Raw genomic sequence first — 25,292 nt, 5'->3', positions numbered from 1 at the left:
AGTCTGTTAGGGCCAATGCCTAAAGCCAATACCACTCTTACCTGTAACCAATAAAGTTGTGGCCATTTTTCGCCCATTAACCTAAATTCTGGTGTCCGGTGTCTTTATTTACTCCATCTGTGGGAGGGGGCGGGAATTGCGTGGCAAGTCCCCTCCCCCATGTGAAATGAAGACACTGGACACAGTATTTAAGGTTAATGGGCATAAAAGGCCGCAACTTTATTGATTACAGAATTGAAAAGGTATTGGCCTTAGGCATTGGCTCCTATCGACTACCCGGCATGGAGACCAGGAAGGGTTATCCACAAGCCGTGGGAGTCCTGTTGAAGTACGCCAACTAGGATCCCACGGGTGTCACCGCTCTGGGGCGTGCCGGAGGCCCTTACCTCCCTAGGTTTCAGACAAGGCAACGCCCCCCGGAGTCCTCTACCGGACTACCCTTTTCTTTTGGGGAAGGTGATGGCGTTTCCTTCCCCCCTTCATTTGCATAACAATAGACCCCTGCCAATGCCTAACCGCCAACACCGAATAAGTTGTGACGTTTGCTACGAGGTAGGCGAAAAAACCAAAAGGCTCGAAGTATGCCAACTTGGAAAAATTCCTACCAGGCCCCTTGCGGCGACCAACCAAAGTCCATAGCAAGGTCAAAGCTACCTAAACCTAATGGGTGGGTGGGTTGGGAAAAAACCGCTCAGTTGGGAAGGGGCAAAGAGGGCGGTCCCCGGGCGTGCCTAGAATTAAATAGGCCAGGCCCCGCCTCCCCGGTCCGCTGATTGGCGGGCCGGGTCGGCGACACACCCGGGGATTCCCTAGTCTCGCGGGGGCAATGGCCAGCCCCCGCGTGGGATGTGGGAGGGATTCCTGCCCGCAACCCCCTCTCCTCCCAGGTCGGAAATGGCTTTGCCACGCAAACTAAATGGGTAGGTAGATCAAGCCCCCTGGTGCTGCTTGGGGAATAAACGTGGGTGCTGGGAGAGGCAGGGCAAAGAGGTGTCGGCCGTGCTCTGGCCATAGCTGTCAACCTTCCCTTTTTTGTGGGAAATTCCCTTATTCCAGCGCTGTTTCCCGCTGCTATCCCGGATTGTTAGATATCCCGTAGACTGTCCCCGGGACCGGTGAGCCTGCTGATCCCTTATTTTCGAGGCTGCTGATCCCTTATTTTCAAATCTGAAAGTTGACAGCTATGGCCCTGGCAGCTTCCCAAGGATGCTGGCCCCCTGGCCCCATAGCTACGTACCGTAATGCCAGGGCACGAAGGGACGAGCTGGAGGATGCTTGGGCTCTCCAGAGCACTTCGGCTCCAGACATTCTCAGCGACTTTGCCACAGCCATTCTGAGCACCTCTGAAGACAGGGGGTTGCTGCCCTGGTCGATAACTGCACACCACTGTTCCAGTAAATGATAATCCTCAGTACTGTCCCAGGAGGAAAGAGTATTTGTAATAAGCGAGAGCGAAGGCCAACACTAACTTCCAAGCGTCCGTCTCTAGCACGTGGCCCTTAATGATGCCAGGAGGTCATTTTTCTAGTACAATCGTACCTTGGATCTCAAACGCCTTGGCCTCGAACAAATCGGCTCCCGAACGGTTGAAACCCAGAAGTGAGTGTTCCGGTTTGCGAACTGTTTTTGAAAGCCGAACGTCCGATGGGGCTTCCGCGGCTTCTGATTGGCTGCAGGAGCTTCCTGCAGCCAATCGGAAGCCACACTTTGGTTTCTGAACATTTTGGAAGTCGGACAGATTCCGTTCGACTTCCAAGGTACAACTGTATGTTATTTGCGGAAAACTGAAAGCAAACCATCCCTCAAGTTCGTTCCATGCCACCCTTGCCTTTGGGCTTTTTTGTGCTGGGAACAGGGAGAACCTTTATATTTTTGTGCCGAGAAACCGTGACACTCCAGGCATTGCTGGACTCAATCTCACATCAGCCTCAGTCAGCATGACAGATGGCTAGGGATGATGAAAGCTGTAGTGTAGCGACATCTTTAAAAAATAAAAAACAAAGAATGGAAGAAAGTCAAAGATTATTTAGTTAAATTTGTTAAGATAACTTAAATAGAATTACTTGCGAGTATCAGATCGGCCTAGGATCTAAATATGCGATGTTGTAGGATATTATGGACAAAAGACAAAATGAAAAGATGTTAATGGACCAAGTAAAATAGTTTTGGAAAACTGCTACAATGATTTATATGGAAACTCAGCCAGGGGGATCCGAGGAATTCACCCAACAATGATAACAAAAGTGGAATTATTACAGTTAGGATAAATGTCTGTTTGTTTGTTTTCTGATGTTTTCTTTTTATGTTTGTGGATATGTTTGTTATAAATTTGGAAAACTAATTTAAAAAATTTGAAAATAAAATAAAATATCTTTTCTTTTTAAAAAAACTTTTATGGTCACCAAAACACATATCATACATTTAATATCGACTTCTCTTCCACCCCTTCCATAGTTTATTTTGGTCACCTTTTTTTGCTGCACATTCTAATCAATCTGTGTGCTTTTCTTTTTCAGTCTTATCTCAGTTAACTATATACTGCTGAATTTATTCTAAACCTGCCAACGTCTTTGTTTACAGTAGTTTTCTAGATAGTCTACAAATCTTCCTTAAATACTCTTTCTTCCTGATTCTGTCAGTTAATTTAGCCATTCCTGCATTTTCCATCCATTTCACCTGCCATTCCTGCAGTGTAGCATCATCTGGGAGGCCAAGGTTCCCGACCCCAGACACAAAAGATATTAAGAACAAGCCCTGCTAACTCAGGCCAATGACCCATCTAGGCCAGGATCCTGTTCTCACAGTGGCTGGACAGATGTTTGCAGAAAGCCTGTAAACTGGACATGAGCACAACAGAAGTCTGCCCACCTGCGATCTGCAGGTATTCAGAAGAAGAAGAGTTTGGATTTGATATCCCGCTTTATCACTACCCAAAGGAGTCTCAAAGCAGCTAACATTCTCCTTTCCCTTCCTCCCCCACAACAAACACTCTGTGAGGTGAGTGGGGCTGGGAGACTTCAGAGAAGTGTGATTAGCCCAAGGTCACCCAGCAGCTGCATGTGGAGGAGCGGGGAAGCGAACCCACTTCACCAGATTACGAGTCCACCACTCTTAACCACTACACCACACTGGCTCTACAACACCACACAGTCAGTACAACACTACCTGCATGGTGCAGTGGTTAGAGTGTTAGATTAAGATCTGGGGGACACTGGCTCCTCTGGCAATTAATCTACTTACCTTGGAGTCAGGAGCAAAGGAGTAAGACACAGCGCATGTCCCAGAAGCTCTGGGCTGAGATCATCGTTCCCCACCATGGAGAGCAGGTCTCTCTTGGTCTCTGCGAGCACAGCTCCCCGCAGCTCGTGAGAAGAAGCCGGGCTCCGAAAGCTCAGCTTGCTACAGAGGTGCACACAAGCTTCTAGGTATAACTTCAGAAGCACGTTGTTGGCTCCTCCTTTCAGCATCTGACCTAGTTTCTCCTAATTCAACAGAAGGGAAACATATTTCACATTGGGAATGGGTGGCGCTGTGGTCTAAACCACTGAGCCTCTTGGGCTTGCCAATCGGAAGATTCAAATCCCCGTGATGGAGTGAGCTCCCGTTGCTCTGTCCCTGCTTCTGCCAACCTTGTTGTGAAAGCACACCAGTGCAAGTATATAAATAGGTACCACTGTGGCGGGAAGGTAAACGGTGTTTCCATGCGCTCTGGTTTCTGTCACGGTGTCCTGTTGCACCAGAAGCGGTTTAGTCCTGGTGACCACATGACCTGAAAAACTGTCTGTGGACAAACGCCAGCTCCCTCGGCCTGAAAGCGAGATGAGCGCTGCAACCCCATAGTCACATTTGACTGGACTTAACCGTCCAGGGTTCCTTTACCTTTACCTAATAAGGTTTATAACCTAGGACATGATGGGGAGAAACCTGTGCCCTTCCAGATGTTGCTGAACTACAACTCCCATCAGCCCCAAAGACCAGCATGGCCAACATTTTGGGCAATGGGAATTGTAGCATGGCAAACTCTGGAGGACCACAGGTTAGCCTCCCAATACAGAGAACCAACCTACATGCCTCTGCAGCCCAAAAATTAAGAAACAAATTTATTCAATAACAGCTCAGTTGGTCAAGCATGAGACCTGTAAAAAAAAAAGTGATCTGTACATTTAATAAATAGTACTGTTAATAGTACCATTAAGCCTTTAACGGCTCAGGATCGCAATACCTGAAGGACCGCCTCTTTCCATATAAACCATCCCAGACTCTGCGTTCATTAACTGAATCCCTTCTTCGTGTAAATCCGCCACGTGAGGTCCGGAGGGTGGTAACACAAAAACGGGGCCTTTTCTGCAGTGGCTCCCCGTCAGTGGAATGCTCTCCCCAGGGAAGTTCGCCTGGCACCTTCACTATATATTTTTCAGCATCAGGCAAAAACTTCAACCAGGCCTTTGGCTGATTAATATCCTACATCCTTTAAATGTGTCTGTGGGAAGGGGGGCGGTTATTGTTTCGCCGTTTGGTTTTACTTATTTACTTGTTTTTAGCCTGTATTTTAGGGACGCGGGTGGCGCTGTGGGTTAAACCACAGAGCCTAGGATTTGCCGATCAGAAGGTCGGCGGTTCGAATCCCCGCGACAGGGTGAGCTCCTGTTGCTCAGTCCCTGCTCCTGCCAACCTAGCAGTTTGAAAGCACGTCAAAGTGCAAGTAGATAAATAGGTACCGCTCCGGCCGGAAGGTAAATGGCGTTTCCGTGCACTGCTCTGGTTCGCCAGAAGCGGCTTAGTCATGCTGGCCACATGACCTGGAAGCTGTACGCCAGCTCCCTCGGCCAATAAAGCGAGATGAGTGCCGCAACCCCAGAGTCTGGACCTAATGGTCAGGGGTCCCTTTACCTTTATCCTGTATTTTATTCGGTGAACCGCCCTGAGATCTTGTGTTGAAGGGCAGTATATACCGTGAAGTCAATAAATAAAAAATAAGCCAAGGCTCACCAGTAACACCATTTGCAACTCCTTGCTAGAATTCAGACAGTTTTCCTCCTCCTTTTCAGTCACCCAGGTCAGAATGGCTACTTGCACATCGACGTTCCCCCTTTGCAGGAGCAAGCAAACTTCGCCAATTCTCTCAGGAGCTCCTGATCTCGCGGCCTCGTGACAAAGGAAGCAGGCCGCATGCTGGCAGAATGTGGCAGAACCAATCTGGGAGAGAACCAAGAACAGCAGGGTTTGGGTGTATTCAGACAGCCCTGTTTGGTGTAGCAGTTAGGGTGCTGGACTAGGACTGCAGGGACCTGGGTTCAAATCTCCACTCAGACACGAAGCTCCCTGCACTGGCCCTAGGTCTACCTCACAGAGTTGTTGTGAAATTGAGAGTGAGAGTGTCATGCACATTGCCCCAAAGCTCCTTGGAAGGACGGTGAAATTATGAAGAAATATTTCTGTAAAAAAATAACAGCAGGAGGCAGGGATAGAGGATGAAAAACGTGTAGGTGTCAGCATTCAAACGAATAGTACAGGAAACAACGGGGCAACCCTAAATTTCTTACGGATTGTTTTGGTCTTATTTGCCACCATCTGCTGCGATGAAGCATCTCTGCAGGGGCCTTCAAAACCGATTTCATCCTTATTCCTCGCATAGGGAATGCCAGTCCAGCATCTACAAGCATGTCCCTGCAAAAGCATGCTTGCAGAAGATCCCATTACCGTATTTTTCGCTCTGTAAGACGCACTTTTCCCCTCCTAAAAAGTAAGGGGAAATGTGTGTGCGTCTGATGGAGCGAATGCAGGCAGGAGGCTCTGCTCAGCGCTCCCTTTAAAGAGCCGCATAGAGCGTGTGTGCGGCTCTTGGGGGCTTTTCCCTCAGGAGGGAGAAGGGCAGCCCTTTTTTGGGGAAAAGCCCCCAAGAGCCACACACACTCCGCACGCTCTTTAAAGGGAGCACGGCTCTTGAGGGAGCCTCAGACTCTCTCGGCAAAGGGGAGCCTTTAACCTGCTGCCCGGGAGAGGCTGCGCGCAGCTATCCCATAAGCCAGGACAGCTAGCGGGATCGCTGCGCAGCGATCCTGCTGGCTGTCCTGGCTTATGGGATTCAGATTTTTCCCCCTCTTGTTTTCCTCTTCCAAAAACTAGGTGCGTCTTATGGTCTGGTGCGTCTTATAGAGCGAAAAATACGGTCGCTATCCCCCTCTAAAATCCACACAATGCACCATTATGCATCCCGGTCTCTTTTTCCTGCACTTTTGGATACGGCCGGGTGTTGTGCCACACACCCCAGGGCAGCCATTTTATGTTAGGTCCCATGGCAGCCATTTTGTGACCAGCGCCCGCAGCCCATCCCCGCGGAACAAAAAACCCCCCAAATGTGCCCACACTGACCCCCAAAAGTTGTCAACCACCATCTTATATCCTGCCAAATTTTATGGAGCGTTTCCAGCTGGACTCCTGGCTTCCACCCGCTGCTATTTGTCAGTTCTGCCGGCCTTGGCAGATGTAAAATATACCTGAACCTAATAACAAATTCAGACAACTGCTGGAGATGTGGGAGTAAAAATGCGAACTTAGTACATATGATGATTAACCGCCCGATGATAAGATCATTTTGGTGCGAGGTGAAGATATATATAGCAAGAATAATAAAAAGAAATTGTTATTTAGGGGAATTGAATTTAATTCTAAATTATATACTGGAAACGTGGGAGATTACAAGGGGTCAAAAAAAATTGATGTACCGTGCCATATTAGAAGCAAAAAAACTTGTTTTGATGAATTGGAAGAGCCGCAAAAAGATTTCATTGAGCACATGGATTGATAATATGGACAGACTAGCTGCATACGAACAAATAGCATGTCGACGCAAATTAAGAATGGATAAATATGAAGAAATCTGGAAGGAATATTTAAGCGATAAGGCAGGCAGTGGTGGGAAGTAGGGGGAGGAGAGTTGGGGAAATATTGTTAGAAAGGTGTAGTCATAGGTATATCAGTACTCAAATCTGAATTGTTAAATTGGGTTATTAGTGTTATTGTGGTTTTTGTTGTACGTGTTTTTGTGGTTGTTGTTTGTATTGAAAAAATTATTAAATATATATTTTTTAAAAAATATACCTGAACCTGAGATGCACCAGGCTTCACTAAGGGCTCAGAGTTGGCCAGTTCGCTGCTCACTACCTCTCGAACTCGCTGCTCAAAATCTTGAGAACAGCTTCCAATCAGGAGGGAAACAGCTTGGAGGTAGGCCGTGCGAACGAGGGGACATGGCTGCGTGGGGGTGAGCAACCAGAGACGGCCTTCCAACTGGCCAGCGATGGAGAACAGCACGTCGGGGGGGAGACTGAAAGGAAGTTAAGACCACCATATTAGTGTTAAGCGCAGTCATTTAATTCACTGAAATTGTAAACGCTTGCATGCGTTGTGATGTGTTTAGGTTGGACTGGCTGGTTACAGAAATCTCAGAGAGTTCCCTAGTAGTTCTCGCGTGACTGGCTAACGTTGATCACAGGGGAGGTATCTAGCGAAGGAGACTCCATTATTTATCTATTTTACATTGGCAAAGTAATAATCATAAATAAACAAGAATGAAAATGTGCACCCCACCACCGAGACCATTCCATTCTAACTATCCAACCTCCCAGAATTTAAACCCAGCTACAGACAGAAGGCATTCGAATGAAACAAAAATGCGCGTATACACCATACATTTAAAGCACATGACTACCACCCACCCAAATAATCCTGGGAACTGTAGTTTGTTAAGGGTGCCGGGAATTGTAGCTCTGTGAGCAATAAACCACACTTCCTATGATTCCTTGGGGGAAACCCTGTCCTTCAAAAGGTCTGGTTATGTACGCAGAATTAGACTGCTATTCCACAGACGCTTACCCAGGAGGAAGCTTCCCTTGAACCCGGCGTGACTTACCTCTGAAAAGAGGTAAGTATTCGTTAAGTTAAATTAATTGGAAATAGCTTGCAAGTATTAGATCGGCTTAGGATTTTATATAAGTTAAGTGATGAATTAATATGTTTAATTTTGAATTGGAAAGATAGAATGATGTTAAGTGATTAAGTTAAGTGTACAAGAACTCTGAATTGGAAAACCGTTAAAAGGATATGCATTGAAATTCAACCAAGGGGAAGCGAGGAAGTCACTTAACAATGTTAATAAGTGTAATTTTAATAAGGTCATGATTTATGTTTGTTTGTTTGTTTGTCTGTTTATAAATTTGTGAAAACCAATAAATTTTTTTTAAAAAGAAAAGAAAAGAGCTAAGTATTAGGGGTGGCACTACCAGAGAGCCACTCTTACCAGTTTGCATTCAGGGCCTGAGCCAGCACGGTGTGGATCTGTAGCAGTCTGCCATGCAGGGCGTTGTGGCAAAGCACATCCCCCGGCAGCGGCAAACCCGAGGCCAGTCGGAAGAGGACACCTCCATATTCCGTCGCAGGAACTAACGGGACTAAGGCCTTGGCTGCCATCACCCTCACGGCATGTATGGGGTTTCCGGAAAGCCGGACGAGGGGCTCCAGGAAGCAGGCGTTGGTATCGCTGCAGAACAAGGAACAGATGAAAGGCAGTGTTTTCAGAATGCGTTTCCCAGTGCCCTTAACAAACTACAGTTCCCAGGATTCTTCAGGGCAAGCCATGTGCTTTAAATGCACAGGACCATACATTTAAAGCACATTTCTTCCTACCTCCAACACAAAAGAATACTGGGAAGTACAGTTTGCCCCTCGCAGAGGTGCAATTCTCAGCACCCTTAACAAACTACAGCTCCCAGGATTTTTTGAGAGGAAATCCCATGCTTTATACCTCTAATGGAGGGGCCATAAATTGAAAGCACATTTCCTACCCCCCAAAAAAGAATACTGAGTATTATAGTTTAACCCTTGCAGAGCTACAATTCTCAGCACCCTTAACAAACTACAGGCCTCAGGTTTTTTGCCCCTGAAGTGTATGTATCTAGCTTTCAGTGTGTGAGTCCCACTATGCCTTTGAGACCAAAATGCATCTATCACTCTCAGTATGGCCAAGTACTTTGCTGCAGCAAGCAAAGCTCACCAGGTCTAGAGTTTGTGACGTGGCCCTTACTTTTCAAGTGTTCATGCCAATCTTATTTCACTCTAGGCTACTCACACCTCTGGATAACGTATTTCTTATTTTGTTTCTTTAACGCAGGTCACCAGTCATAACAATAAATATTCGATCCGATACCACAGAATCGAAGAGTTGGAAGGGACCACGATGGTCATTGAATAAAACCCTCTGCAATGCAGGAATATTATTTTTTTTTTGCCTAACTTGGGGCTTGACCCACAACCCTGAGCTGAGCTCCATCCATGTGCCTTGGTGTGCAAGCAAAAATACCTGCACAAAACCCGACTGCGACTGTCCAATCACCTTTGGTCAGGGCCTGATTTAGGTTTGATGAGGCCCTAAGCTACTGAAGGTAATGGGGTCCTTTATATGTCCAGCTGTCCTTTGTCAACAACCAATTATTGCTGTTTTTTGTGTGGAATATATGCTATGTGGTAATTTATGGACCTACAGTGGTGCCCCGCAAGACGAATGCCTCGCAAGATGGAAAACCCGCTAGATGAAAGGGTTTTCCATTTTTGAGTTGCTTCGCAGGACGATTTCCCTATGGGCTTGCTTCGCAAGACAAAAATGTCTTGCGAGTCTTGAGATTTTTTTCCGCTTCCCCCCCTTTTTCTAAGCCGCTAATAGCCTTTAAGCAGCTAAGCCGCTAATCCGCTAAGCCTTTAATAGCTGCTAATCCGCTAATAGCGCTAATCCGCTAAGCCACTAATAGGGTTGCTTCGTAAGACGAAAAAACCGCTAGACGAAGACACTCGCGGAACGGATTAATTTCATCTTGCGAGGCACCACTGTAATAGGTATCTAAAGCCATATAGAAAGGAGCAAACCAGTGATATTTTAGGGAGCAGGCTAGCAGGTGGGGCCCATTACTTACATCATAGGAGCCTACACAACGCAAAACACTGTTGCTGTATGTAGGTTTTATTTTATTTGTTTTTTATCTTATATTTTGGAAATGTACATCTAGTCCCCCCCCCCTTTACAGCACTTCCTTTAGTGCCTCCTTCCCGCCATGGGCAAGATTCTGCCTGAGTTGCCTACCTATTCCACGTATCTGTGCCACCAGGCTGGAGTTTTGCCAGAAAGGTGAGGATGGCATAGAGGGACGGACAGAGTCGAAACCTCCCTCTCTGGGGCCCTGTGGACTCTTCAGCAGCCACGACTAACTCCTTGAGAAGGATGCTCCTCAGCTGAGGGTAGCGGGTGAAAAGGGCCTCGGGGCTTACCCCGTCCTGATCGCAGCCATCGTCCCAGCTCCGCGTCCGACCGAGCAGACGGACAGTCAGGGCACCTGGGGGAAAAATAACAGCAGGATGAAAAGAACACAGAGCCATGTTATATCCAGTGATGGCACCAGGAACCTTGTCTTTTATCTGTACCTAAATAGATATATGGGACGCGGGTGGCACTGTGGGTTAAACCACAGAGCCTAGGACTTGCCGATCAGAAGGTCGGCGGTTTGAATCCCTGTGACGGGGTGAGCTCCTGTTGCTCGGTCCCTGCTCCTGCCAACCTAGCAGTTCAAAAGCACGTCAAAGTGCAAGTAGATAAATAGGTACCGCTCTGGCGGGAAGGTAAACAGCGTTTCCGTGCGCTGCTCTGGTTCGCCAGAAGTGGCTTAGTCATGCTGGTCACATGACGCGGAAGCTGTACACTGGCTCCCTTGGCCAGTAAAGCGAGATGAGTGTTGCAACTCCAGAGTCGGCCATGACTGGGCCTAATGGTCAGGGGTCCCTTTAGCTTTTTAAATAGATATATCTCTAGGGATAGTAAACCGGGGGGATTTGAGTTTAGGCGGAGCCAGAAGAGTTCTTTGCCAAGTCCATACTTCTACTGAAGGGAGACTTGCCTCCAGTCTCAATGATGCATTTGGGATGCACGGCGGTACAGAAAAAATCTGCCTTAGAAACTTTGATTGAACAGATTCCAAAGTGGTTACCAGTCCAAATCTGAGCCTCGTAAAGTAGCTGTGCTAGGGGTTTAGCTTGGAAGACTTCTAGGGCTGATGGTATATGTTTGCCACCCTTTGTATGGAAAAAGGAAGTCAAAGTCTTGGCAATATGGGATGCTTTTTCTTTTGCACATTTTTGGTGTGCTCCCCATGACCCCGTAGACTGGAAGATGAGGCCCAAATATTTGAAAGCTTTGACCTGTTCAATTGCCTGATTGTTCATACTCCAACTGTGGGGCCTATATTTTCTTGAGAAAAACATAACTTTGGTTTTCTGATAGTTTATGACCAGGTGTTCTCTCTGGCAATACACTGAGAATTCTCTTATCAATCTTTTCCGGCCTATTTTTGTTTGGAATAAGAAGACTGCATCATCAGCATATAAAAGTACAGAGACTGGTTTTGAGGCCAGTTTAGGGGCATGGAACTCAGGAGATGTTAGGCACTGGACTATGTCGTTTAAGTATAGGTTAAAAAGTGCTGGAGCTAAAATTCATCTTTGCTTGACTCCCTTTGTGGCTGGTACAAATCCTGTAAGTTGGCCATTTGTAAAGCAACGCACTTTCAGCACAGTGTCTTTATAAAGGCAGTTAATCAGATATAATAATCTTTTGTCCATGCTTGAGGTTGATTCAGGACTTTAAACTGTGCTCTTATATCAAATTTCCTTTTCTGCGTATTCTGTAATGTTTTACTCTTGCTATGGCCATTGGCTAATGCGAGGCCGACAGCGCAGCCACTACAGCACAGAGGCTCTCACCCCTGGGGTAATGGGAAGGGAACTGCCTACCAAAGAGCTGGATGGCTGCGTTTCTCATGGCCCAGCTGGGGGAGCAGAGCGCCTCGAGAAATAACACCACCATGGGCGTAACGTACTGGTTCAGGGCTGTGCCAAGACCGGAGCCACGGACCAGGGTCTGTAGCACATGGAGGGCCGAAACCTACGCAGGAAAAAGGAAGAGAGATTGTTTTGCAGCTTAACATTCAGGGAACCTGCAGTCGTGCCATGTTAGGAGTGCTGCTCTGTTCCACCACACCAGCAGCTACTAACATCCTTCCTAAGTAAATCGGGCCCAGGACCCCTTCTGGGGCTACAAAAGAAACACAACATTTTAAAAATTATTTTTCTGGGTGGGGGGCGTTCTGCTCCCTCACCTTAAAAACAAAACCAGCGCAAGTTTTATTATGCGCTCAGCATGTATGCGTATAATCTCCTGTGCTTCATTTTGTTTTTTAATGTTCAAGACCGAAAGCAATGTCAATTAGGGTATAAATATATATACAGACGGGACGCAGGTGGCGCTGTGGGTTAAACCACAGAGCCTAGGGCTTGCCGATCAGAAGGTCAGTGGTTCGAACCCCTGCGACGGGGTGAGCTCCCATTGCTCCGTCCCTGCTCCTGCCAACTTGGAAGTCCGAATGCACGTCAAAGTGCAAGTAGATAAATAGGTACCGCTCCTGCGGGAAGGTAAATGGCGTTTCCATGTGCTGCTCTGGTGCGCCAGAAGTGGCTTGGTCATGCTGGCCACATGACCTGGAAGCTGTACGCCGGCTCCCTCGGCCAGTAAAGCGAGATGAGCGCCGCAACCCCAGAGTCAGTCACGACTGGACCTAATGGTCAGGGGTCCCTTTACTTTTTATATATACAGACACAAATTACTTTCCTCCCATCCGTGAACAGCACCTCAGGACTCAGGATATTTAAAACACAATATATTTTACAAATCTTCTGTTCAACATAGTACAGTGGTACCTCGGTTGTCAAATGCTTCAGAAGCCCAAAGTTTCAGTTTTCGAACGCCAGAAATCGGAAGTGAATGCTTCCATTTTTGAACACGCCTTGGAAGTTCAAGCGGCTTCTGAGGTGCGCTTCTCCATTTTCTCAATGGATTTTGCCGACTGCCCCACTGCGCCTTGGTTGTCAAACGTTTTGGAAGTCAAACGGTCTTCCGGAATGGATTACATTCGACAACTGAGGTACCACAGAGGTATTCAATTGAATAATTTCTCTTTTAGGGTGTCCTTTGTGATCTATAAATCAAAACTAATTAGAAGAAGAAGAAGAGTTTGGATTTGATATCCCACTTTATCGCTACCCGAAGGAGTCTCAAAGCGGCTAACATTCTCCTTTCCCTTCCTCCCCCACAACAAACACTCTGTGAGGTGAGTGGGGCTGAGAGACCTCAAAGAAGTGTGACTAGCCCAAGGTCGCCCAGCAGCTGCATGTGGAGGAGCGGCGACGCGAACCCAGTTCCCCAGATTACGAATCTACCACTCTTAACCACTACACCACACTGGCTCTCAATTACTCCATTACTGTGATCCGCATTTCAATTTTTCTTACTCCATCTAACCCCTCTTTGACTGATGCTGTAAAAAGGCCAAACCGTTTTCTGTTTACTTGGAACTGACCCTTCCAGGTTCCTGGCTAGTGACGAAATCAATGAACAGATTCTGCCCTGCCAAAAACCTGCCCGCCATTCTTTGACCTTCCATTACTTGTTCTCTTTTACCTGAGGCAAGTCCACCGTCTGGTCCCAATCTCCGGGGAGAGGCTCGGCGGCTAAAGCCAGCAGCCTCTGAACGCAGTTCGCCAGGAGAGGACGCGTCTTGGAGGGGTCTTCCCCGACCACGATGCACAGGAAGAGCATGGGGAAGCCGGCTGCCCTGCGGGTGATGGAGCAGTTCCTGGGGCTGCTTAACAAAGCCAAACCCTGGAAAGAAAAAGAAGCCCCCCCAACCCAGTTGACAAGTGGTTAAATGACCCAAAAACAGGCCGCGATGTGCCTGATGTTGTCAGGGAAGCCCAGAAGACCTGAGCGCCAAAGCACTGTCCTCTCCTGTGAATCCCAGCAAACTGGTACTCAGCATCACTGCTGCCTCTGAATGTGGAGGTAGTTCAGGGATAGAATCACTGAATTGTAGAGTTGGAAGGGACCCCAATGGTCATCTAGTCCAACCCCCTGCAATGCAGGTCATATCAGGCTAAGCATCCATGACAGACGGCCATCCAACCTCTACTTAGAAGCCTCCAAGGAAGGAGAGTCCACCACCTCCTGAGGGAGACCATTCCACTGTCGGAACTACTCTTATCGTAATTCTGTGTCCAGGGCAGCTGTTTACCAGCTGCATCTGGTACGCAGGCTGAGACCCTACCTGCAAGCAGAATGTCTTGCCAGAGTGGTGCATGCTCTGGTTATCTCCCGCTTGGACTACTGCAATGCGCTCTACGTGGGGCTACCTTTGAAGGTGACTCGGAAACTGCAATTAATCCAGAATGCAGCAGCTAGACGGGTGACTGGGAGTGGCCGCCGGGACCACATAACACCGGTTCTGAAAGATCTTCATTGGCTCCCAGTACGTTTCCGAGCACAATTCAAAGTGTTGGTGCTGACCTTTCAAGCCCTAAACGGCCTTGGCCCACTATTCCTGAAGGAGCATCTCCACCCTATCGTTCAGGCTGGACACTGAGGTCCAGCTTCGAGCGCCTTCTGGCAGTTCCCTAGAAGTGAAGTTAGAGGGAACCTGGCAGAGGACCTTCTCAGTGGTGGCTCCCTCCCTGTGGAATGCCCTCCCATCAGATGTCAAGGAAATAAACAACTATCTGACTTTTATATCTGAAGGCAGCCCTGTTTAGGGAAATTTTTAATGTTTGATGTTTCCTTGTGTTTTTAATATTCTGTTGGGAGCCACCCAGAGTGGCTGGGGAGGCCCGGCCAGATGGGCGGGGTAAAAGTAATAAATTATTATTACTATTACGATGGAGCTACTGCCAGTCAGTGTTTACAATACTGCACAAGGTGGACCAGTGGTCTGACTCAGTATAAAGCAACTTCCTATGTTTTTAACCTAGATGGGATGTTTAACCGCCAAGGTACCTGCTCCAGCGCTTTCTTCGGTATATCTTGGAGCTCTGGGTCTGGGTGGCTTAGCAAAGTGGCACAGAATTTTGTGAATCCCAGGCTGCAGCCTTCCACTGTTCCCTAGAGAAAACAAAACGAACGAGTCAGCTACCTTACTGGTCAGTAGAAGGCTGCCAACGGACAACCTTAAAAATCCAGGCAATACCGAGACACGTGGAAAGTGAGAGGATAAAAAGATGGGAAGGAGAGGGGACAAAATAAGGCCACATCTACATCATATATTAAAGCAATATGATACCACTTTAAACAGTCACGGCTTCCTCCAAAGAATCCTGGGAGTTGTAGTTTGTTAAGGGGGTCCTATTCCCCTATCAGAACTATACTGCCCAGAGTGGTTTAACAATCCATGCTTCATCACAGGGAACTCTGGGAATTGCGACTCTGTTAGGGATCTCCTAACAACTCTCAGCACCCTTAACAAACTACAACTCCCAGGAACATCAGGGTGGTGTACAGCAATGAGTATGCTACAACTATTTATTTTTTTTGGTGCAAGGATCTAACAGGCCTCCTGAAATGCCAGCTGCCTCCAGCAGAAGCCAGAGCTGACATGAACAGCCGTTGCTAGCGACCACCATTTTGCTTTCCCCCCAATGCCCCAAACCAGCCTTGTTAATTAAGGGTCACAGTATACATCATACATTTAACGTAACTGGCTTCCTCCAAAGACTCGTGGGAAATGTGTCGCTCGCCCATCACAGAGCTATGGTCCCCCCCCCCGAACCCTTAACAAAGTTCCCAGAATTCTTTGGGAGAAGCCATTTGTATTCATAAAGGATGTGACCAGGGAGTATGTTGAGGGGCACAATGGCAGACAGCACAAAAAGCATGGCAGCCCCTATTTTTGGCTATATCCACCTCTCCACACACCCCAACCCCCCCCCCCAGAATTACACCGAATTGAGGCATTCTGGGGTGAAACAAAATGGCAGCTACCAGCAACTGGTGCTGTGTGCTCTGCTGCTGCTATAAGACACTTGTAAAAGTACAAAACACGAATCTAAGCAAGGCTTTGAAGAGCCCGTTTAGACTTCAGCTGTACCAGCAGCAAGACAGCCTTACCCAATGGCGGCATGTCAGCAAGATTTCCTGAAACGCCTCAGCAGCCATCTTTACAACCTGGAGCGGCAGGAGACAGCCTCCCGGGGGCGCCAGGGGCAAAATCTTCTCTGCTAGGCCTCCCAAAAGCAGCCCGATTTCCTTGGTAGTTAAAAAGAATAGAATTTGTGAGATTGGGAGGGGGGAAGTCTGACGAATAAGGGAGCCCTCTGTTCTCTTGTGTTGGGGATGCGTCCAGTGCATCTAATTCCCCTGAGAGCGCCATGATACCTTCGCAATTTGGAAGGCGGTGTTAAGCTTTATGGTCCTCAGTGGCCCCTTTCAGCTGGTCCCCTGCTTCGTCCTACTTTTTTCAGCTCCCTGATCAGCCTCCTTAATACTCCTCCTCCTTATCATCATTTTAAATTTGTATACCATCTTTCTATCTTACAATACTCAAGGCAGTTCACAAGCTGAAGAAACAAAAAAATGTACATCTTATAACAATCTAATGCAATACAAAAATGTGATAATAAAACATAACTTTAAAATAGGTAACACATAAAAAAGTAAAATTCAGAATAGTATTCATCATTAGAATAGTATTATTAATAATAATAATAACATATAAAAGTTAAACAGAAATCCACTCAGCAGTTACAATAAATAATTTCTAAACTACAGTCATACCTCATGTTATGTTTGCTTCATGTTACATTCTTTCAGGTTATGTCCCGTGATGACCCGGAAGTACCGGAAAGGGTTACTTCCGGGTTTTGCCGCTCGCTCATGCACAGAAGTGCAAAATGACGTCATGTGCATGTGCAGAAGTGGCGAATTGCAACCCGCACGTGCGCAGGCGCGCCGCTGCAGATTGTGCTCTTTTCATGTTGCGAACGGGCCTCTGGAACGGATACCGTTCACAACCCGAGGTACCACTGTATAATCAATAAAACAATGGCAAGCCACAGTACATAAAATAATACACTACAAATTGAGAAGTGGAAACCAGAGGGTGGGTCAAGGCAGGTGGAAAGAGGGCTTGCCTGATGGGGTCTCTCCCCTCACCTGTCTCCCACCCCTGTAGGAAACACCCCCTCCTCATTTAAAGTGCTGTGAAGTTCCTTCAAAGCCTAGTCTCCATTAGCCCCACCATGCTTCAATTTCGCTCCTCTCTGTCCTATTCCTTAGGCCCTATTCATCTCTCCCTTTCTTTAGATTTCTTTTTTGAGTCAGTTTGTTACTCTCCATGGTGCTATCAGCTCTCCTGCCTCTTGGCTTCTTGTTGCTTATCTTCACAACGTACTGGGACCTCTCCCTGGCTCGTTCCTCTCTGTGGTTCCGACCCCAGCCAAACTGACCATGTCCCTTTCCCTCAAAGAAACTGGCCTGAAAAATGGTTTAGTTCCCTGAGAAACAGAACATTTCCAGCTGTCGAGCCAGCTCGGTTAATTGATGTTGGAGGTGCCCACCATCAGATACGAATTTAACCCAACTCCCCACCCCCCAGCCCCTGCCATGTTTAAAAACCTGAAACACTCTCAAAACTGCTCACTTTCACAGAGACCCAGCAACAGGTCAGGATCAGACTGTGCTCCTCCGAGAGTAGAACTGAATCGTCCTCATTAGGCAGCCCAGGATCCTTCCCCACATGGATAAGGAAACTGATCGCATTCCCCATGTCTGCAAATGAAGGAGCTACAGCTGCAATCAAACCAAGAAGGGGTTAGGAAGTTGTGCTAAGAATACGGAGAAACAGCAGCCAAGTTATACATTTAAAACACAGTAGAAACCCGATTTATTTATTTATTTATGACAAAGTAATAATCGTAAATAAGTAAGAATAAAAATGTGCACCCCACCCCCAAGACCATTCCATTGTAACTACCCAACCTCACAAAATGTCAACACCTCTTGTGATGGTTTGACCCCCTTTCTGTTTTAACAGTACAAATTCCACAAACACCTTCCATATCTCCTCAGAATCCTTTCTCCTGCATATTAACAGCTATATCCCACTCCTCTTTATACCATTCTTCCATTTTATATTCTACTTGCCCCTTCCACTTCCTGGCTGTAATAATAATTCATGCAGCTGTCAATAAATTTGTGAGCAAGTCTCCTCCTTTAAAAAATTTAACACGTCCATTGGTGCAGGAGAGCTGAACTGGATAAGGACCATGTTTCCGGGGGTGTGTGTGAAGGGGGTTTAACTGAGCTGCTTATCTCATCAAATCAACTCCCCTTGAGACACTCTTACTAGCCATGGTTATGCCACCATCTGGTAATGTCTTCTAAATTGATTCATCAATTATCTTTGTATCTCGCCTCTCCCTAAAGAGTTCCGACTGGGAACACATGGTTCTCCTTCTTTTTTATTTAGGTCCTAGTCTGACACTCTAACCCAGGGGTCAGCAACGTGCAGCCCATGGGCCGGATGCGGCCCACGAAGACCGTTTTACCGGCCCATGACCCGCTCCTGAACTGAGCCGCCCACTCGGCGAGTCCCTGGCATGCTGCGCTAAACCGGTACAGCACAGCGCGGGGACTCGCCAAGCGGCGCTGGAAATTGCGTCTGCACATGCGCAGATACTGGAAATCGCTTCCGCGCATGTCCAGACACTGAAAATCACTTCTGCGCAGGTGCGGTTTTCGGCGTCTGGGCATGCTCATAAGCGATTTCCGGCGCTACGGACATGCGCAGACACGATTTCCAGCGTTGCACTGTGCCAGTCTGGCCCACGGACGATCTCCGTGGGAGTGATCTGGCCCATAGCCGGTAAACCTTGCCGACCCCTGCTCTAACCACTACACCACACTGGCACCAAGGAAGGAAGGGGAAGGGAACAGGTGATTAAAAATGGGGTTGGCCATCCAGATGGAGGGAGAGCATAAAGATCTCTGCACACTGTTTTGAAGACCTGCGTAGAAAGGCTTACAGTCAAATGGGCTGGCGGTTGTTTTGCATCTTTCTGGTCTCACCTTGCTGGTCTAAGCTTGAGGGCCGCTTGCTCTGCAACACTCCCAAAAGCAAATTGCTGACGTCTCTCATGGTGTTCACCAAACTGCTAAGGAAAAGCCGCCAGCTCTCCGCCTGCTCTGGCTTCAACATTGAGGTTGCCACCTCTGGGACCTCCAGCAGACATTGCCTCAGAGCGGAAATCACCCCTGCTGGGACAAAGCATGCTGGTTAAGGCAACATCCGCACACACATTTAAAGCAGTATGATACCACTTTCAACAGTCATGGCTTCTTCGCCCAAGAGAATCCTGGGAAGAGTGGCTTAACAGATCTGCCTCCTGGGGACTCTGGGAAATGTAGTTCTGTGAGGGGAGGAGGGGTCTCCAAAGAACTCTCAGCACTCTGAACAAGCCACACTTCCCAGGATCCTTTGCAAGAAGCCATGACTTGTGAACGTGGTGCAACACTACTTTGAATGTCTAGTGCAAATGGGGTCTAAGAGTCCCCCCACAACCGTCAGTTAATATTCCATGCCCCCCATGAGTTCCAGGAGGGGGTCTGTTCTCCATAGGGGTATTTCCCCTTAAGTTTTTAATTTTGTATGAAAAAGTTTTCCCACAGTATTTTCACATCAGCCTTGTGAGGTAGGAGTAGCCTATGAGAGATGTAGAACTTTCTTTATGTACGCCACAACAGCAGCAAGAATACTTATCGCAAAGTATTGGAAGATACAAGATCTACCCACTTTGGAAGAATGGCAGATGAAGCTGATTGACTGTATGGGACTAGCAGAAATGACTGGCAGAATCCGAGACCAGGGAGAAGAGTCGGCAGAAGAAGATTGGAAAAAATTTAAGGACTACTTACAAAAATATTGTAAAATTAAGGAATGTTGAATGATGTTGGATTGAAATTAAGTGGTTTGAAGCTGTAATTATGATAAAATGACTTTCTTTTTGTAAGCAAGAATTTAAGGTTATAACAATTTAAGATGTTGGAGAATTAGGATTTGCTGTATAAACAATTTAAACTGGATATACAAGAAGGGGAGGTATGAGGAGGTCGGGGAAATAAGTTATGAGAAAATAAGTTGTGAAATTTATGTGTTTTTAATATTTTTATGTTTGTTTTTTTCTTTTTGTTTGTAAAAAATTGGAAACACTAATAAATATCTTTTTAAAAAAAGAGATGACTAGCCCAAGGTTATTCAGTGATCTTTGTGGCCCAGTGGGGAAATTGTTATTACTGGTAGTAACAGTAACACATAAAAAGCAATGAAAATAATGTGTTTTTTTAATTTTAAAAGCAAGCCAAATATTACGACAACTTCTCATTCCAACATTGCCAGAAACAATGGGTTGCATCCAGCAATAGCCTTACTCAAAGCAGACTCATTGAATGAACGTGGATAACTTAGGTCCATTTTTTACTCTGAGTAAAATTTACATGGCTGCAACTGAGTATGTTTCAGCCACCCAATGCCTGGGTGAAGAGGAATGTTTTAAGAAATCCCTTCTAAAGGATAATAACGAGAGGGATCAAGCGCAGTTCGCAGGTGAGATCATTCCATAAACAGGGAACCACCACAGAGAAGGCCCTGTTGCAACCCCTCCCTCCCTCTCTCACTCAGTTCCCAAGCAATCCTGCCCTGCTTCAAGCAATCCCCCAACCCCTAAGGCGCTGACCATGTATCGGTGAGGTGTGCGCTGCCAGTAACAAGTCGTGGGCAGCCCTGGCGAAATGTGTCTGCAGCTCGCCAAGGAGATGCTTGAGGAAGGCCTGGTAGAGACATGTCTCAGGCGGATCTTCCTTTGCCCCCGGCAACATTCGTTTCAACGCAAGACTGTCTGTTCTGGTGGAGGAAAAACAGCGAAGATAGTTAGAAGAGGGAAAGGAGCAGCTGTTCCTTCAAAAACTAAAATACAGTGGTACCTCAGGTTACATACGCTTCAGGTTACAGACTCCGCTAACCCAGAAATAGTGCTTCAGGTTAAGAACTTTGCTTCAGGATGAGAACAGATATCGCGCAGTGGAAGCACGGCGGAAGCAGGAGGCCCAATTAGCTAAAGTGGTGCTTCAGGTTAAGAACAGTTTCAGGTTAAGAACGGACCTCCGGAACGAATTAAGTACTTAACCTGAGGTACCACTGTACAGTTGTACCTTGGTTTTCAACCGCCTCGGGAGCCGAACATTTTGGCTCCTGAACGATCGAAAACCGGAAGTGATTGTTCCGGTTATCGAATGTTCTTTTGGAAGCCGAATGTCCGGCAGGGCTTCCGCAGCTTCTGATTGGCTGCAGGATATTCCTACAGCCAATCGGAAGCTGCACCTTGGTTCCCTAATGTTTCGGAAGTCGAACGGATTTCCAGAACGGATTTCGTTTGACTTCCAAGGTATGTCTGTATTCTGGACAAGGAGAGGCTGAGTAACAAACAAAAGCATAACTCCAAACCGGGATGGGGCAGCCATAGACTGGGAAACAAACTTCCAGGCCTCTCTAGCCTTCACTAGGGCTGGGCGGTATCTGGTTTTGAACACTGCATGCTAAACATTGTGATATACCAATATATCACAATGTCTGAAATAGGGATGGAGCTATGGGGCGATGCACTGGCTGTCTAATGGTTTTTCCTGCGTTGTGATTTTTGCCGGTGCCTGCTCTTGTGATTCGTTGCACCCCTGCATGAGGCAGGGGAGAGCAGAGTCGGCAGAGTTAACAGAAGAGAATAAGAGAGTTTGTATTTGATATCCCGCTTTATCACTACCCGAAGGAGTCTCAAAGCAGCTAACATTCTCCTTTCCCTTCCTCCCCCACAACAAACACTCTGTGAGTGGGACTGAGAGACTTCAGAGACGTGTGACTGGCCCAAGGTCACCCAGCAGCTGCATGTGGAGGAGCGGAGACGTGAACCCGGTTCCCCAGATTACGAGACTACCGCTCTTAACCACTACACCACACTGGATCTCAGGAATCAGCTAGCTCCATGGTTTCCCCCACATTGTGATTTTTGCATAGCGTGCACGCACACACACATATCATGATGCAAGATATATTGCCAGGTCAAAAATTACGAAACCGTTATCACGATACGGATTTCAGTTTGGGACGATATTATTGATACATCGCCCAACCCTAGTCCAACACCGCCTCCTGAGCCAAACTCCTTCATAGCTCTCCCAAACTTCCAACCCCAAACAGGGTTAAATTCTGTAAAAGGCTCAAATGGTCGTAAAAAAAAAATGGTTCAGAGAATAAATATTCTACTTCTGGAGAATGGTTTTCATCAGTACTGCTCCCGCTTCTGCCTCTGGGACTCTGGGGCTGCAGATGGCTTCCTGTGCCCGTTCGAAGAGAGCCACAGCAATGGATTCTGGGAAAGCAGGTGGAAAGTAGCGGACGAGCAGCTCAGATGCCAGATCACGGATCTGTCATGGAAGAGGGGAGAGAGATAGTCAAACGAGGACAATGGGCAATGTTCAGAACAGAAGAAGAAGAGTTTGGATTTGATATCCCGCTTTATCAGTACCCTAAGGAGTCTCAAAGCGGCTAACATTCTCCTTTCCCTTCCTCCCCCACAACAAACACTCTGTGAGGTGAGTGGGGCTGAGAGACTTCAGAGAAGTGTGACTAGCCCAAGGTCACCCAGCAGCTGCATGTGGAGGAGCGGGGAATCGAACCTGGTTCACCAGATTACGAGACTACCGCTCTTAACCACTACACCACACTGGCTTGGCCTATGCGCAAAGAAAGATGCTAGGCCCAAAATTCCTACAGTGCCGAAGGAAAATCACCAGACTCTGAAGCTGAGCGTATATCTTTTTTTTTTAGGATGGGGGGCACATCTGGATTTTTGAGCAAGTGTCACAGACCACCCCCTCTGGCCATTAATCAGTAAAGTCAGATCCAATAGAACTAATCTGAGCCTTGAAAAGCACATAGAGTTGGAAGAGGAAGCAGGACAGAGCGTCACTTTCCCAACATCCTCCTTCAGCTCTATGTGTTTTTCGTGCGAGAGACGGTACCACTCTCACTGCCTCATGATTAAGGGGCCAGTGAGCGGGTATGGGTGTTCGGGGCAAGACCTTGGTGGTGCCAGTGTGCCTCCAAGTGCTACTCTGGTGACTCCCCCCACCCCCACTTGTAAATTCTTGCCATTCACAGACAGACATGCCCAGGAGTCACGGGAGGATGGGTGGACGATGTGAAGGGAACCTGAGCTTACAGGGTTAAACAGCTCAGAGTGTACGCCCTGCCTACTGTTGGGAGGGGGGAGACTCCACGTCAGTTCCGAGTCTCTCAAGTCTTTGTTCTGACTCTCTACTTTCGCTTTTGAGGAGAGTGGACGTGTTTTCACGATGCTGTTCGACAACGGATAGTTTGCTGTAAATAAAACTGCTTTTAGCTGCTAAGATCCTGAGTGGACTTTATTTGAGCACACTGAAGCAAGCACTGGAGTTTTTGAAGCTTTCTCTTGCCGCTGCTGATCTCTGCGTTTTTGCTCAGAACCTCGGAATGTGGCCTTTGAAGTCTGGGGCCTGGCCACGAGAGCAGCCGAAGCGGGCTGGACGCCAAGAATTTATCTGATTTATCTGAGCAATAAATCAATCACATGTTATCAGACGACGCACCTCGTTCGTACTGTCCTGCAAGCAGCTCAGCAGTGCCAATGTATTGCTTCTCGAGAAAAAGTCCCAGCAGCCTTTGCTTCTTGCCCAGCTCAGTAGCGCAGCCATATTGCCTGCACAGTACAGGGGGTGGGGGTAGAAAGCAAGAAGAAACCTCAAGGACTATAACAGGAACAAAGTATTTCCCCCAAATGCATGCTCTAAAGAACTGGTGGAAGACTAGACTGTTTGGGTAAGACTAGACTGTTTGGACTGTTTGGGTCAGCTATCTGCCAATCTCCCATTCCCACCACCCTTCTGAGTAATACCCCTCCCCACCTTCTCACTATATAGAAGGATCTGGCAACTTCTGTTTCAGTGTATCTGAAGAAGTGTGCATGCACACGAAAGCTCATACCAAGAACTAACTTAGTTGGTCTTTAAGGTGCTACTGGAAGGAAATTTTTTATTTTGATTATGCCAGACCAACACGGCTACCTATCTGTAACTAGACTGTTTGGGGTTGCTTTCTTGGGGTTCAAAAGCATTACTGCCTCTGGTAGTGGAGGTAAAACACAGCCATCATGATCACTGATAGCCTTCTCCTCCACAAATTATCATAGAATCATAGTTGGAAAGGGACCCCAAGGGTCATCTAGTCCAGCCCCCTGAAATGCAGGAATCTTTTGCCAAACGTGAGGCTCCGACCCACAATCCTCAGACTTGGAGTCTCATGTCCTACCGACTGAGCTATCCCAGGAATTTGCCCAATTCTTTTTTTCAAGGCATCCAAGTTTGCGGCCACCACTGACTCCTTTGGGAGGGGATGCCCCAGTTTTAACTGTACTGATTGAGGAAGTACCGTATTTCTTGCTCCATAAGACGCACCTGATCATAAGACGCACATAGTTTTTAGAGGGGGAATGCAAGGGAAAAAATATTATTTAAAGGGAGCACTGAGCAGAGCCTGTATGCACCCCAGGCTCTGCTCAGCGCTCCCTTTAAAGAGCTGCATGGAGCGTGTGTGCGGTGCTTGCAGGCTTTTCACCAAGGAGGGAGAAGGGCAGCCCGTCACTGATGGGTTGCCCTTCTCCCTCCTCAGCGAAAAGCCCCCAAGAGCCACACACACGCTCCATGCAGCTCTTTAAAGGGAGCGCTGAGCAGACCCTTCCGCCTGCATTTGCTCCATAAGACACACAAACATTTCCCCTTACTTTTTAGGAGGGGGGAAAGTGCATCTTATAGAGCGAAAAATACAGTACTTTTTCTTTATCTCCACAGAATAATTTTTATGAAATAAAATTAGATAACCAGGCTAAAGAAACCTTTCAGAAACTAAGTTCTCCAGAAAGGGGGCAGAGTAGTGGGAGCAAATGCTTGAAATGGCTCAGTTTGGTTTCTGGCTCGCTTGGAGCTCTCCGTGGTCCTGAAACTTCTGCCAGGCATTAGTGCCCTGCCCCCAGGACAGGTAAAGGTATAGGTAAAGGGACCCCTGACCATTAGGACCAGTCATGACCGACTCTGGGGTTGTGGCACTCATCTCGCTTTATTGGCCGAGGGAGCCGGCGTACAGCTTCCGGGTCATGTGGCCAGCATGACTAAGCCGCTTCTGGCGAACCAGAGCAGCGCACGAAAATGCCGTTTACCTTCCCGCTGGAGTGGTACCTATTTATCTACTTGTACTTTGATGTGCTTTTGAACTGCTAGGTTGGCAGGAGCAGGG

The 25,292-nt window shown here is 47.3% G+C and overlaps 1 protein-coding gene across 2 annotated transcripts in view; it reads right to left on the bottom strand.

Moving 5' to 3' along the window:
• The window catches only part of LOC310695072 (tRNA (32-2'-O)-methyltransferase regulator THADA-like), a 64,526-nt gene that overhangs the window by 6,158 nt on the left and 33,076 nt on the right, over positions 1 to 25,292 (bottom strand). For both annotated transcript variants that reach the window (XM_083478988.1, XM_083478987.1), the window contains exons 14-28: positions 23,594 to 23,703; positions 22,230 to 22,390; positions 20,650 to 20,816; positions 18,986 to 19,171; positions 17,559 to 17,707; positions 16,028 to 16,165; positions 14,921 to 15,025; positions 13,556 to 13,756; positions 11,833 to 11,983; positions 10,133 to 10,382; positions 8,300 to 8,539; positions 7,102 to 7,327; positions 4,990 to 5,196; positions 3,241 to 3,482; positions 1,238 to 1,414 (exon numbers count right to left, since the gene is read on the bottom strand). In XM_083478988.1, the coding sequence (XP_083335114.1) occupies positions 1,238 to 1,414; positions 3,241 to 3,482; positions 4,990 to 5,196; positions 7,102 to 7,327; positions 8,300 to 8,539; positions 10,133 to 10,382; positions 11,833 to 11,983; positions 13,556 to 13,756; positions 14,921 to 15,025; positions 16,028 to 16,165; positions 17,559 to 17,707; positions 18,986 to 19,171; positions 20,650 to 20,816; positions 22,230 to 22,390; positions 23,594 to 23,703 (2,710 nt within the window). The remainder of the gene's footprint in view (positions 1 to 1,237; positions 1,415 to 3,240; positions 3,483 to 4,989; positions 5,197 to 7,101; positions 7,328 to 8,299; positions 8,540 to 10,132; positions 10,383 to 11,832; positions 11,984 to 13,555; positions 13,757 to 14,920; positions 15,026 to 16,027; positions 16,166 to 17,558; positions 17,708 to 18,985; positions 19,172 to 20,649; positions 20,817 to 22,229; positions 22,391 to 23,593; positions 23,704 to 25,292) is intronic.

This window comes from Podarcis liolepis (assembly GCF_965112155.1).
Source record: "Podarcis liolepis genome assembly, chromosome: 15".
NCBI classification, from domain to species: Eukaryota; Metazoa; Chordata; class Lepidosauria; order Squamata; family Lacertidae; genus Podarcis; species Podarcis liolepis.
This window is presented reverse-complemented; position numbering and strand designations above follow the sequence as displayed.